General features: G+C 41.2%; 1 protein-coding gene across 1 annotated transcript; it reads left to right on the top strand.

Moving 5' to 3' along the window:
• Positions 1-1,468: 1,468 nt before the first annotated feature.
• slc25a48 (solute carrier family 25 member 48) lies at positions 1,469-13,619 on the top strand. Its single transcript, XM_085471537.1, has 7 exons — positions 1,469-1,667; positions 3,833-3,876; positions 4,412-4,483; positions 5,465-5,717; positions 7,498-7,788; positions 10,711-10,844; positions 12,207-13,619. The coding sequence occupies exons 1-7, from the start codon at positions 1,613-1,615 to the stop codon at positions 12,309-12,311; spliced, it is 954 nt and encodes a 317-aa protein (XP_085327663.1). The 5' UTR covers positions 1,469-1,612; the 3' UTR covers positions 12,312-13,619.
• The last annotated feature ends 1,364 nt before the right edge of the window (positions 13,620-14,983 follow it).

Genomic DNA, 14,983 nt, shown 5'->3' with positions numbered 1-14,983 from the left:
TCGAGTCTTTATAGCTTACATACAACTGGGCGCGTCAGGCCCGGTGACAACTCGTACTTTTCCACTGTCCTTTTTCTCTCTCCTTGCACTCACAGACACATAACGGGTACGGCAGTCCATTCTCCATGCAGCACGGACTACACTGCCTATGAGGCTACATTCTTTAGGGCTATGCCTGTAACACTCTGCCTATTACCTTCTTATTAAATTATTTTTGTGAATATTTTTTTTTATATTTCTTCATGTCATTTTGTGGGCTACAAATAGAGGTGACATGGGCCGCGAGATTGAGACCCAGGCATTAGACCCTCTTAATGCGCGTTTTGTTTAGGTTTCCACTGGCGTGGAATTACCTGTTTGTCCTATGTTAGGCACAGCCTAACATAGGACAAACAGGTAACTGTGTTCTGAATACCACCTTTTTAAATGGTAACTGTAACGGAATACAGTTATTCATATTTTGTATTTTAAATACGTAACAGCGGTACATGTATTCCGTTACTCCCCAGCACTGGTCACAATCAGCCAAGGATGAGCCTGCTGTGAAACCTAGCCCCACCGTATCATGTGACGTCTTGAGGTCAATGTATTGTTATATGATTTGAGGATCCTTACCTTATAGTATAAAGTTCATCGAGGTGACTGTTGTTGATGCCACAAAAATAAAACTGAAATCATATTTATAAGCAGTTTGTGTAACTGCAGTCTTCAATTTGTAACCCAGGGGTGGGGAAACTCCATGCCTCAAATGGCCGGTGTCCTGCAGGTTTTAGATGTGTCCTTGATCCAGCACCGCTCATTTAAATGGCCAAATTACCTCCTCAACATGTCTTAAAGTTCTCCAAAGGTCTTGTAATGAACTAATTATTTGATTCAGGTGTGTTGAACCAGGGTGATCTAAAACCTGCACGTCACCGGCCCTTGAGGGCTGGAATTCCCCACCCCTGTTGTAACCCTTCTTGTTTTTAAAGAAATCAGATCTTCATCAAACACCTTCTGTGATGTTCTCTTTATTATTGTTTTTTTTTTTTACTTTTCCCTTCAGCAGACAATTTTTATCCAGCTCAGTCTGTTTGAGTGCAGCTCTGTTTCACAGCTGTGTCACTGATCACACTCCACCATTCATATATATGAAGTGTATAGAAGATCAATATAAGCACAAGCTGCTTTAATTACATCCATGATGATCATTTTACAGCACATACAGGAAGTTACTTTTTCTTGTCGGTCTTTAAGAGTTTTACTCTTATTGGGCAGGCTGAAGTGAAGTAGGAGAAAGGTCAAAATGTGCAGCAGTATCTGTTTTTCTGCTCAGCTTTCCTCATGGCTCATTTCCATCCCGGCCTCTCTATAGGCCGCATAGCTTTGGATAGCTCACTCCTGATTGGCCAGCAGAACGGCCTCACAGATTCAGGCTTTGCTCTGATTGGTTGCTAGTGACAACTCCCGGAGTTACCTTCTATAAGCCGTTTTTTTGCCTTCTTGTGAAAAAAGTTTGGGCCGATACGTGATCAGCGGGAGCAACAAGCAGCAGTAAGTGTTCTGTCCCGTGGAGAGCGCGCAGACTGTGAGATTACTGGCGTGGGGCGCGCAGAGCAGCTCCGAGTGGAAGATGCAGACCTCCAAAAGTTTCCGCGTGGATGATTTCATCGCAGGATGGATTGCAGGTGAGTTCCTCAGTCAGACACTCCGTCAATGCGTGTTTTCAGTGGATCTTTGTGGGGTGTGTGGGGGCGAACTGAAGATGGCATGGGTGGGAGGTGAAGGGAGGCTCAACAGCGCGTTTGTTTGGGTCCAGTGAGCTTCACACAGAGCTCCACAGATACGCACAATCCTCCGTTGTTGTACTGTAAAAACACGTTTATCAGGGGAAAAAACGTCATGAGCTCCGCGTGCATCCTCATCCAGATAAACAGTGGAGGCTCTGCGCAGACTCCCACCCCCACCCGAACCCCTCATGTTCCCACAGTGTCACTGCAACGCAGGCTCACCGCCTCCGTTTACTCGGAAAGCTGCTCGCTGAATGCTCTCTCCCCTCGGTCAGTCTACAGGATTCAGTCTGCGCACGTTTTTATTCTAAGGACAAAAATTCGCCTTTTACAAGCTTAATGCGTGCTGTGTCAGGGCTAGCCGCTAGGGGCTTTATTTTAATTATTCTATGAAACTGAAATTATAAAAAGATGTAATACAAAAAAGCACAAAGCCCTGCAAAAACACATTATGTTTAAGCTGTCATATAGTGATATTCTAAATCCCAGCTGTAATACAAAACACAGAAACACACTGACATTGTTAATATTCAGCAAGTCTGGTTTGGATGGGAACTAGCTCCAGCTGAAAAGCTAAGACAGTCTCTGGGCTTATTAATTAATTTTGATAAGCTTTATTTTGCAATGTGAAGCCATGCTGCCAGTTGGACATTGCATTATTATGATGTCAGAGTCACAGCCGTGGAGCTTTTGCAGTCACAAAGAAAAGATTACACAACGAGCTGATGCCGGAAATCTATGTAGACCTACTTCTTTTCTCCAAATGTTCAGCCGAAGCAATAGCAGTGATCCTATCAATAAAAGCTTTTTGGAGGCCGATGATGAACTCAGAAAAACCCCACAAGTTTGGTTCAAGTGCAGGACTTCTAATCTGATTTTAAACTACAGTGTCCAGGGGCGCATTGCATTTTTCTGTCATCACCAAGATTTCACGTTTTTTTGGCTGCTTTGCAAAATGCAGTTAACTTTAAATTTAAAAAAAAAAGAAAAAAGAAGAAGAATAGAAAGCTAGAAATAGACCTTAAAGAATATCTCACAGATTTCCCTGAATGTTATAAAATGTTAAGAAACATGTCCGGCCTTATTTGCAGCTTCACTTTGTGTTTCACTGCCTTCACAGCAAAGGTGAACTGACGTTTTAAAAAATATATATATATATAAATTTTGCTGGGTTACACTGCTAACAAAGCACTAATATGAAATCACTGTGATTTTTAATATTTGCAATATGTCGACCAACCTTCCAGTTCTATAGCAGTATAACCAGAATACCAGCAGCTGGCAGCCAGTTGAGTCTAGTCCCCTGAAGTTGTGCTCGATGATAAAGAATCTTTCAGATTGGTGGCAGCATGCTGTCAGTCTGTTTGCATTCATAAATTAGACAGAAGTTATTTAAAAACCTTTAAAAATCCAGTCAGACTGTGACTGTTTGCAGAAAGGTTTGCTTCTATCGGCCCACCTGTGCCGTCACCATGTGATCTAAGTCTTGCTCAGTGTGCAACACCTTCAAGCTGTGGGTAATTATTTAGTCTCCACACTCCAGTTGGTCACAGAAGGTGGAATAATTATGAGGTACCTTCATCAAGCTGTGTGTGGATGGTTTTGATGTAATGTTACGTTTGCTCTGCTTCCTGATGGCGGTGCGTGCAGCAAACCCTCTTGTTTTTTTTTTATTTGATATTTGGTGTCCTTGCATTGATACAATATTCATGTCCTGATGACCATGCACTCCTGGTTCTTATCTGGGCAACAACTGAGCGAGATCCTGTGGCATGTATGTTGTGTGTGTTTGATACCCACTCATGCACACACACAGTAGCTCGCGTTCCCCCCTGTGATGGCTGCTCATTTGAAGTAAACTTTAAGCCCTGACTGCAAACATGCAGGTCTGATGTCCTGCAGTAAAAACAGTTTAAGACGCTTTAGTTTTTGGCTGAGACACGCTGCCTTTCAGCATGTTGGTTATGAGTAAAACTCTTGAGATTTTTGTGGAAAGTTGTCTCTGTTTTTCTCTCTCTGGCATTTTGTGCTTCATTCCTCTTTTCTTTCTGTTTTGGCTGCAGGAGCTTCCAGTGTGGTTGTTGGCCATCCGCTGGATACAGTAAAGGTATGTCAGATCTCTGGAATCATTTTACTACAGCATTCCTCCACTTTTGTGTTATAGCTGTTATAAAAATGATCAAGCCTGCAGCTCATCAAGTCATATACACTCTGTTGCACATTCTTTTGGGCCACTTTTTTTTTATTTACGTCCTTATCCATCCTACAAATCAGGATCTGTGTTTGTATGACACACAGAGTCAGTTTCTTCCCTATAATTATAATTGAATTGATGTTTTGATGTCACATATGTCTTTTGCCAAAAATAATTTAGTATGTGTAGCAGCTAAGGAAGGAAGCATTTATCAGAAATGATCTGAATGTGCTCAAAACCAGTGTGAGTGTTATGAACTGTCTTTAGTCAGAGATGTGTGCAATGACTCCAAGGTGAAAAGCCTGAATATTTTTGTCCAACAAACTCCAAAATAAGAAATCTGAAAACCTATGTTTCACATTCGGGGGGAAAAAACCCCCCAAATCAACTTTATTTATTCTTCATATGGAAATTACTTGTTTGAATAAAGTCAGTGGCACTGTTTCAGACTCGGCTCCAGGCAGGGAATGGCTACAAAAACACTCTGCACTGCATCCTCACCATCTACAGGAAGGAAACGGTAAACATTCAAACTTCTTCTCTTTCCTCCATTTCTGCATCGCTCCAAACAGTATAAACGGTAATAAGTTATCTGACATGCTTTGAAAATATGCTTTTCATTCACCCTGCAGTATATTTAACCAAATGCTTTGTTGGCTCTGTTGTGTGTTTTAACTTGGCTGAAGCTATGGCAGTACAAATGCTGGGCAGCAATCAGAAACTTGGATATATTGTATCTGTCCCAGTGTTTTTCCACACAACTCCAGTCAGTACATCAGAGTCCCTCAGAGCCAGGGTTAGGACAGATTTATAGGATCTGGACACAAAATGTGGTACTTCAGAGCCTAAGATCGAGTTAATCATTTCATTATAGATTGGACCTAAAACCACGTTCAGCTCAGAGCCAGCACTGCACAATATGCAAACATCCACAGTCATTCTGTCGCTTTAAGTTGTTTCCACAGCTCCCAGTCGCTTTATTTCTCCTGTGACCCAGTTTCCCAGCTGGATGCTTTAAGCTGGACCTTTTGTTTACCACCACCATGAAAAGCTTAAACCAGCTGAGTGATAATAGCAGCTTATTTTACAGAAAAATAATCCATTTAGGTGAGGCTAAATATGTGCAAAAGGTTGAATTTAAGCTGCATCTATCGGTTTTATCTCTTTGGGGTGTCATATGATAAGAAGTTTTCGGTGTGTCCGTTACAAATCACAGGCCTGCTGCTCTCAGAGGTCACATGATTTATTCAGCTATGTTTTATTCCCAGCATATGTCTCCCCAGACTGTAACCGCCTCCTCAGGTTGGCCCGAGGAAAGGTTTCCATACTATTTGGCAGCAGCTGCACCCTGTATTTAATTCTGTGCATGTCATCAGTGTAAACGCCTCACTTACAGTTCTTTACTGTTCCCTCCACACTTTTCCTGCTTTTACCCGTGCATATGTATGTTTTTTTCACATGTTGTGCTGACCTTCTTGCTTCCCTCTCGACTCTTTTTCAGGTCACAGGATTCTTTAAGGGCATGTCTTTCCCCCTGGCCAGCATCACGGTCTACAACTCGGCTGTGTTTGGCTTCTTCAGTAACACTCAAAGATTCATAAGCAATTATCGCTATGGTGACGGGCAGCATCCCTGCAGCATGTTGGACCTGACCATGGCCAGCATGCTGACCGGACTGATGTCCGTGAGCCTGGGAGCTCCAGTGGATTTGGTTAAGATCAGACTCCAAATGCAAACGCAGATGGTTCTAGCAGGTAACGTGGGGATCACTTTTTTCAGGTTTTGATACAAAAACCTTCTGTTTTTGTATCTTAGCCTTGAAAAAAAAGTTTTGCTCTTTTTAACTTCTCTAAGATTTTGGCACATAGACAGCACACGCCCAGATAAAAAGCAGCCTTGTCAGCATAGTAACAACTTTGTCCCAAATACACCTCTGTCAGAGGAAGCTCAAATAATGGCTTTGTTTTTAATCCTCGTTCTTTTCTAAAATTTCAAAAAGAACAAGTTGACTAAGGATCGCATCAAAGAGAGTTAAGCTGTGCCCTTTCTGCTCGTTAATTACAGGCCAACCACAAACTGCCATGTGGCGTTCATCAGATGACATTAATACATGAAATGCTGACACAGCTCCACCTTCTTATTACACCATGAGCTTTTGGGGATACAAAGTTCTCGCCGAGCTGCTGTCTTTGATAGTCACACTTCACCAGCTGGTTGCAGAATTATTGCCAGTAGGAGTACTTTTTTTTTTTTTTTTTTTTTTTTTAAATAGTTTACTTTTTTATTTATTATCTAAATCGAGCAAGACCTATCTAGACTGAGTGTCACGGTAACATAGCCTCAGAACTCAATATGAATATGTCCTGATGACACAGACATCAAAACATGCTTCAGAAAACATTTCTGCTCGTGTCATCTTTTCTATAACTACATGCTGATATTCACTGATACACAGAATAACATTACAGCATCTATAAGTGTATCAGGATGTTTGACAGCATATGGTAAATATTAATAAAGAACGTTTAATATGAAAGTGGCCATAAACAGCTGCCAGAGAGGTAACTGTTCATCTAAAAGAGATCTGAGGAGCTGAGCCATTAGAAGAACACAGTTTCCCTTCAGTTCTACTTATTAACCCTTTATCCCTCATATGCACCGATGCAGTGCTGGTAGAGGGTCCTGGTCTTTAAGTGTGCTGTCATATTGTGTACAAAGATTTTTATTTTCTAACAAAATCGAATTTTTCTGTGTTTGTAGCATTTTTAGGACCTTTGAATGATGGATTTAAGGACTAAATGTCAATTTTCTCCACAGTTAGGAACCCATTCTTGCATGAATACAAAGTCTGTCGTTATATTGTTTCTTGGTCTTGTGATTTCTGGCCTGCGTCTTTCTGTTAAACAATAAAATAATAAAGCCGAGCACAGAGGGATTCCAGTCAGACATTTATAGCTTTCTACATGTTTACAGTGTTTGGCAGGCTCATACATCTTCCACCGGTCACTGGGATTAGTCACATTTCTTTCATTATCTTCCTCAGTGATACTTTGGACTTGACTTTGAATAGAGCCGACTCTTTTATGATGGAGCAAAGTGTCAGCGAGTTCAGCCAGGATCAGGAAACCATTTCACTGTAAACTCAGCATTCCATACTGCGATTAGCATGACTGACTTACTAAGCCCGATACTTGGTATGATCACCGTCACTAAAACAGAAAGTCATTTCACTCTAATGTAAAAGGACTGCTACATATTAATGGTATTGCGTTTGTCGGTTGGTTCTTTTCCACGTGATATGGAAAGACTCGAGCACCTTCCTGTGTTTCAGACACCAACATTTTTGGACTGTGAGAAAGAAACAAAAAAGTTTGAAAAACGTTCTGCTGAGACTGAAAATCCCCTGAAGTTGAAACACCTTTGCTTAAAGTTCCCAGAGACGAGGACACAGAGAGGAGAACAAACTGGATGAAGCAGATCCCTAACTAACCTGCTCACTGACTTCACTCTCATATATTTTTGTTTTTTAAACAGAGAACCTCCACCTTGCGGGCAACATGTCGAATGGCACCAACATCCGTCTGCGCTCCGTCAGCATTCCCAGCCAGCAGCAGCTGTACCGAGGGCCCATCCACTGCATCAGCAGCATCCTGCAGACCGAGGGCCTCCAGGGCCTGTACAGAGGAGCCGGAGCCATGATCCTGAGGGACGTACCTGGATACACGCTCTACTTCATCCCTTACACCATCTTCTGCGACCTGCTGAGGCCGGACAACACTTCGAGCCCACATCCATGTTCCATCTGGCTGGCAGGAGGACTGGCAGGTAAATGTCACCAAAACAAAGTTTCCTATGATATTTTCAGTGTCATTAGCGTTGTTTGAGTTATTGGTGACTTTAGACGTCAGTTAAATTTATGCCTGTTGCCACAGACCTGTGAGTCAGATGTACAGGAAAACATTTGTGGAAGTTCTTTCCTCGTCCACTCACCGCTGAGCTGGGTGATGGGTCACTGTGCACCAAATTAACAACAAAGGAGAAAAGGAGTGAACAGACAGCTGGCCGTACTCAAAGTGCTGATTCTGGGTCTTTGGGAGGAAGCTGATGACTTTGTTAGGACACACAGTAGCTAACATTAACCTGTGATGTCAATGCAGCAGTTCTGACCCTTTAACGAGGGGCGTGGCAACGCTGTCCTGAAGAGCAGCGTGTTGAGTCAGTGCTAACATGGAGGTTAATGAAGTGCGTGTTTCTGATTGAAGTGGCAGTTTCAATGTGAGCCTGACTGGACTGGATGTGATGTGGCAGCGCTGCAGCGGTAGAAGAATTAGACGAGCCTTAGGTGCACAGTCAGAGCACAGTTAAACCTGCTATTAAAACCTTTGTTATTTATTTAAGGTTTTATTTCAGAGTCCAACACGTTTGAAAATGTTTTGAGACCTTCACACACTCTGAAGTGTCTGCCTTAACCTTAACATAACCTTGTTCTTCAGAGCTGTCCTTCTGTTAGTAATGAACCAGAGGGGGTCGATGTCAGCTGAACATTTGAGAATAAAAGCGAATAGATCTTAAGGTTTTCTTCTTTCGTATTTTTGCTAAAACCTCTTTATATTTCCCTACTTGTATCAGTTACACTGGCAGAACCTCACAGAGATAATAAAAGTTAATTATTAATAAGATATAAGTAAACTCCTCCGCTGATGCCAGTCGGCATTAAACCAAACTGTTGCACAACCAGAGCCAGCAGTAACCCCCAATTACAAGGAATTTGGCAAGAAATCAAGAACTTCTGAACAATGGTCAGAAATCACTCTTGGTTTGTCAAATGGGACTAGAGCACAGACAAACCAGTAATTCCATTAAGTGATAAATCTTTGAGTATGTTACTTTTGTTTTTTTTTTCCCTTCTATCCTATCAGCGTTGTAGAAGCCGATTCTTGACAGTTGTTGTTTTTGTTTTTTTGTTTTTTTTCTTCAGCTTTATGAACTGATAGACTCGGATGAAACTGTACTGTAGAACAACAGCTGACACAGTTTTCTTTTCTTATATAAAATGACAGAAAACACATAAAGTCTGAGATATTTTTAGTTTGGGGTCAGATCAGTGCTATTATTGATACTTATTGATCAATACTTTTACATAATTAAGTCACTGTAGCATCTATTCAATGACCAAAAAAACTAAAGTTGCACATTATCTTTGCCCTCGCTCCTCTGATTCAGTTATTGATGAAACGTCGCAGCTCTTCAGTTGCGTCTTATTTTAACAATTCATGACACTGAGGCTAAAATGTTATGAAGTCCTTTTTAAACTTGGTTCAAGCTGTAATGTTCACACACTGTTAACAAGGTATGAACTGGAACGGCCTCAAATGTGGAGAATCATTGCCTCCGACAGTTTGGCTGTAAATAGGTCACTGTTATTATTCGGTTCAGAGGGTTTGGGGATAAAATCCAGACCTAAAGGTAACTTTGTTTTTTCATTACCTTTATTTTTCCTTTACTTTCCTCTGCTGACACACATCATTGTCCTGCTGTGTCCCAGACCTTCTGCTCTGTACATAAACACCAGTATTGATCCGAGCAGGTCAGACTGAGCTGTGGGTGGTTTCTGTTTGTCTGACCGGCCTCTGAATGACGTCCGTGGGCTGTTATTAACCTGGCGAAGACTGTACATGTGACCTCATCTTTGTTCATTCGTAGGTTCCACAGAACTGCAATAGCAAGAAATCAATATGAGCAAACACATCTGAGGCCAATCAAGTTCTGGCTGGTGCAAACGGATGCATGGAGTCGGAGGCTGGAGTTTCAGGGTTGTTTGGTCTCAGAGGTTAAAGCAGGCTCCACATGCAGACCAGCCAGCTATGAACATCTGACTGAGTGAAAAATGTAGTGTGAGAGCTTCGGTCAGCTGGACGGCATAAATCTGAAATGCTGCCATGTTTAGCCTCCCATTAGGCCTGAATCCGTCGTAGTTGAACTAAAACTCGGACAATATCCTGATGATTTTTCCTCCAAACCTTCAACAATGAGTTACAGTAAATGTTTTAATTATGTTCTGTACGTCTTAAAGTCTAAATGACCCTTAAACTCGTGTATCAGCTGATGTCAAGTCATTTCTTCTTTACTGCTGGCTGTGTGAGTGAATCTATTACAGATGTTATAAGGAGCGCCTGAACGCAGCATGTGAAGTTTGTGCTGAGCCCTGTAACCCTCATTTAACCTCCTAGGACTTGGCGTCCACATATGTGGACATCACATTTTGGGTTATTTTGACCAAAATACTCAATTTTGCTCTACATGGGCCTGATATCCACTTACGGGGACATTATACTGCTACTGTTCTATCAAAATTTTAAACAAATATCCTCATATGTGGCTCTTATTTTTCTTAAAAACAAATAAGGTAAAAAAATCTGCTAATTTTTTGTTTTTGCATTCATCGGGCCCCAATATGCCCAATATCAAAGGGCAATTAAAAATGCATGCTGGGGAAGAGTTCGGGTCTTAGGAAGTTAAAGATCCTCATTTTTGGCAAAAGTAAAAGGTTCCAGGAGCTGAACTGTGATCTTTGGACCTACACAATAAAATGACAAAATCTCAGTATCAGAGGAGACTTTAACAGTCTGAGATTTTGTTATGTGTTTGCTCTAGTCCTTGTCTGGTTCCATATGTGACTTCCACCTGGTTTAGAGTCCTTGCACCATGACATCAGCAGGAAGTTCAGAGCTCTCTCCTCTTTCTCAGGGTCCATTTCCTGGGTCACAGCCACACCAACCGACGTGGTAAAGAGTCGAATGCAGGCTGATGCTCAGCTGCAGAGGAAGTACAAGGGAGTTTTACACTGCATCATCCACAGCTACAAGACAGAGGGAGTACAGGTGAGTAATGACTTCAACCAGCCAAAACTATAAGAACACTGTTTTTAAGCACCTCGATCTGGCTCCACACAAACAGCAAAAACACAATGCAAACTCAGCTACCCGCTGTGTTTGGACACTTAGCTGTGTCCATGTGAGCTTTGTATCTGAGGATCCAGCAGAGCACACAAGTTACCGCAGCTTGAACACTGAAGCTTCTGCCTGAAGAAATCAACCAAGATGCACAAAGTTTGTCCATCAGAGACACTGTAGTACCGATCTCAGGGCTTCCTGAACGAATGTTGTGTGTGCTTGGGTCAACACGTTGTCCCTGAAATCGTATCAATATCTATTTTAAAGAAAAAAGAAATTTTACAAACATCTTACCAAACTGAGCCTCAATGACACGCCTCCACATGGGTAAGTCATGACACTCCCTGGGCATCAATGGGCCATATAGCTGCTACAGACATCTGTCCAATAAGCAGACTGAATGCTCTCACATGTGTGAAGTTTGAAGTTCACTTTTTGGTTCCTCAAATGTTTCTGCTGAAAATATTTAAATTACAAGGAAAGAATTCTCTTCAGATACTTGGCATGAAACCTCTTCCCCAGCGAGGCTTAAAAGGCCTGTTACACCTGCCTTTGTCACCGCCAACACCAAAAGTGATGTCAGAGATGCTGCTGAAAGTTGCCCTTTGGTGTTTCCACTCATTCTGCACCTCCAGAGATTTCTAGACCCTAACATGGACAACAACAAGAATTATATTTTAGGATTAAAAATATTTCCATGAAAGAGGCCGTTCATACTGCTGATAATTGCAGTAATTATCAGTATTGTTAGTTTTGGGCAGCTGTGGCAACAAACCTTACTTTGGGTGGTGGTCTAATAATTTTGCTAAGACCTGTACAGGATGAAAAAGTGAAACTCCTCGTTGTAAAAAAATATCCTCTTATAAAATAAAACGGGCCACATGCTGCAGAAAACCTTATGTGGGGTTATGTCAGGTCAGCATTTGTCACACGGCTGGTGTCCTGGCCTGAGACGAGCAAATGTTGCATCTGTGTGTCTGATTCGTGCTGTTCATAATGTCAAAGGTTGTAAACTGTAGACAAGCTATCGCAGTGTCCAGAAATCAGGAGGGGTCAGGTTCTGAGAAAGTAAACTGGACTGTTGATGTGAACAGAGGTCAGTGAGTTGGGTTACTACAGGCCAGCGTCCCCAAAGAAAAATCAACGTAACACTGCGGTCTGTGGGCTGTGTTCACCTTCACTCATGTTTCCTGTCAGCGCGGCACCAAAGATCTGGAATGATAACAGATGTGTGTAGACAGTTTAACATATTTAATTCCAACTTTCTCTTTTTTTTTTTTTAATGTTCAGGTGTTCTTCAGGGGAGCATCAGTGAACGCCATCCGAGGCTTCCCAATGAGCTCCACCATGTTCCTGACCTATGAACTCTCTCTGCGGTTCTTCAGGGGTCTTTAGGACACATTTTACTAATTAAAGGAGTCACACTGAGTTACTTGGAAAAATGAGCACAAAGCAAATAGAGCCCAGCGTCTCTGAAACGAGAGACTGGTGACAGTGTAAGTCATCTGATCAAACCTTTAGCTCAGTCACACAGACAGTTTTATCACACCGGTGGCCAGCGATGTTACGCAATGCTGCTTGAGTTATTCAGAGATTAAAGATTTTAGTGTTGGTGCTGCAGAGTGATTGTGTGGCGCTATTTTTATAGTTTTATAAATTGGATCAGTTTCAGGTGGATTGCAATTATTGGTCAAATCAAAAAGTATCTTCTTGTTATGTGTAGTATAATAGTTGAATGACATGTTGATGTCAGAATTTTACTGAAGTTGAATTTTTCTTTGCTGCATATTTACCAAAGAACTCTGTGTGTTCCTCCGAGGTTTGTTTTTGGGGCAAGTCTGAACTTCCTGTGAAAAAGACGGTCAGTATGGAGGTGATGTGCACAGTAATATTGTGTTAATACACAGTAGTGCACTGTTAGCATGTGATTGGTGATCTGTAGGGAAAAGAAAGGAAGTCCGGTGATGAGGAGTAAAACTGACATAGATGTCATGTGTAGTCATCAGCGCATAATGTTTCATACTGAATACGATCAGCTAAAAGATTTTTAAACAGATCTCATGTATAACTTAGCTATTTCACTTTGTAACCTCCACATGTAGAAGTGTTTATCTGGCCTTTATGTGCTGCACTTTATCTCAGCGAGATAAGCTCAATTGACCAAGTCAATGTGAAAAGATGAGTTTGACATTTTCAACACAAGCAGAGGGTCAACATATTCTGTTTCCTCTTAGTTGTAGGTTTAATTTATGAACTGGATGTACCTTACATATATTCAAAATGATTAAACGCATCATTTTAATGAGTTTTAGATGTTCTTTCTTCTGCTCTCTCGTTCTGTACTTTAAAATCCTGTTTATGTTGAAAATGGCACATCCACAGAGTCATAACATGAAATGTTGCCTTCCATGCGGACTGTATGTGTGTTGCACACTAACGTCCTCTTGTACATTTGTTTGTGTGTTTCTTATATTAAGAAAAGTGAGTTTTACAAGTTTATAATTAAACGTCCTGCTAACAAACTTTCCACAGACTGCAGTTAAAAGCTTTGGCGTTTCGCTCTGAAGTCAGATTAAAATTATAACAGGATTTATTGTTTTTAAAACCCTGACATGTAAATATGTGTAAATATGTTCGCTGCCATTCCACATGACAGGGAGCCAGAAATTTCTTATTGTACATAAATAAAAGCTTTTAATCACACTGCTCTCCTTTTCTGAATCGGCTCTTCTCAGAATAATGTGACATTCATGTGACAGCTCGTCTACTTAGAGATAGGGGCCTGCTGTCAGATAAATACTCCGTGATGTCGACACGTGCTACGAGAGCTGATTTTCATGTCATATCTGAGGCCTAAAGCGAAGACTCTGGCTTCAGTAGAATTGCAGACAGACGTTGACTTTCTGCCTGCAGTCGGCTGATAAGAACCTGGAGCTCTAAAGTCACTCTCATAACTACAGTGAAAGCTGTTTGTTATTTTCACCTCAACTTCCCTCTAAGGGCTCACAACACCCACTAGAGGGCAGCATCTAGCAACACAACTCAATGAAGCGGCTATTCGCACAAATCTTCCCACGATGCACTGAGTGTTTCTTCTTAATCTGTGGCTCTCTTCCATAGCGTGCCTTTGCCCCATCCCTGATACTGGGACTGGTTTCTTTCTGCTAAAAACAGTTTTTCCTTTCTGCTCTCATCAAAGGTTGATTGGTCGAGTTTTCTTTGTATTACTAACTTGCAGTATAAAGTCCCTTGAGGCAACTGTTGTTGTGATTTGGCGCTGTATAAATAATATAAAATGAATAAATTAAATTGAAACTCTGTAGTCAATTTGTAACAGTAAGAAGGCTTATTTTTAGTCATTTACACATTTTTCATATAACAGTTTAATAATGAACACTGTTAATGTAAATCGTTCTTCTTTGGAACTTCAAGCAGAGTTTCTATTGCAGCAGGTCCTCCTTAAGAAAAAGAAAAACCGCCTAATAATGAAAACAGCTGCGTGTTGGTGTCATTTAGGGTGGTACATCGCCATGTTGTGGAATAAACTGTAATCAACCTTTGTAAATACTGCATATCCCAGCAAATACTGCATTAACGTTATGCTGCAAGAACTCTGCAAGTATAACTTTATTTTTTTTTTATAATTATTATTATGGAAAATCTTCTGGTTAGCAGATAAACAATACTGTGCACAGTTTATGGTTTTTGACTTGACCAGTAATATTCATGCAGTGTTGCTTTGATTGTGGCACAGATGCTCATGCATGTAGTTAAATATATATTATTAGTTTATATTATTAGTTATTATATTTTTCTCACTTCAAGCAATAATGGGTTCATAAATTCTTGCTTTGACCTGGCTGACAGGCAGTGGGGGGAGCAAGAGAATTTTAATAGGGGCTGGCAGCCTGAGATTATTACTGATACAGCACAGTGACACATAAAACAAATCTGTAATATTATTTAAAACATAAAAACAGATTTTCCTTTAATGTGGACTCAGGTCAAGTGGATACAAGCGGACGAGATCGCGGATACAAGCGGCAGAAATGAGCTTCCCCCGAAGG

This window comes from Copadichromis virginalis, linkage group LG2, assembly GCF_057382275.1.
Source record: "Copadichromis virginalis isolate Kocher_CV1m ecotype Utaka linkage group LG2, C_Virginalis_male_GT1.1, whole genome shotgun sequence".
Taxonomy (NCBI): domain Eukaryota; kingdom Metazoa; phylum Chordata; class Actinopteri; order Cichliformes; family Cichlidae; genus Copadichromis; species Copadichromis virginalis.
The sequence above is the reverse complement of the archived record's forward strand: the minus strand, read 5'-3'. Positions and strand labels throughout refer to the sequence as shown.

Coding starts and splice junctions, on each gene's coding strand:
- slc25a48 (XM_085471537.1), top strand. CDS start 1,613: ATGCAGACCTCCAAAAGTTTCCGCGTGGATGATTTCATCGCAGGATGG. Junction 3,877..4,411: donor ATCCGCTGGATACAGTAAAG/GTATGTCAGATC, acceptor GCACTGTTTCAG/ACTCGGCTCCAGGCAGGGAA. Junction 7,789..10,710: donor GCTGGCAGGAGGACTGGCAG/GTAAATGTCACC, acceptor CCTCTTTCTCAG/GGTCCATTTCCTGGGTCACA.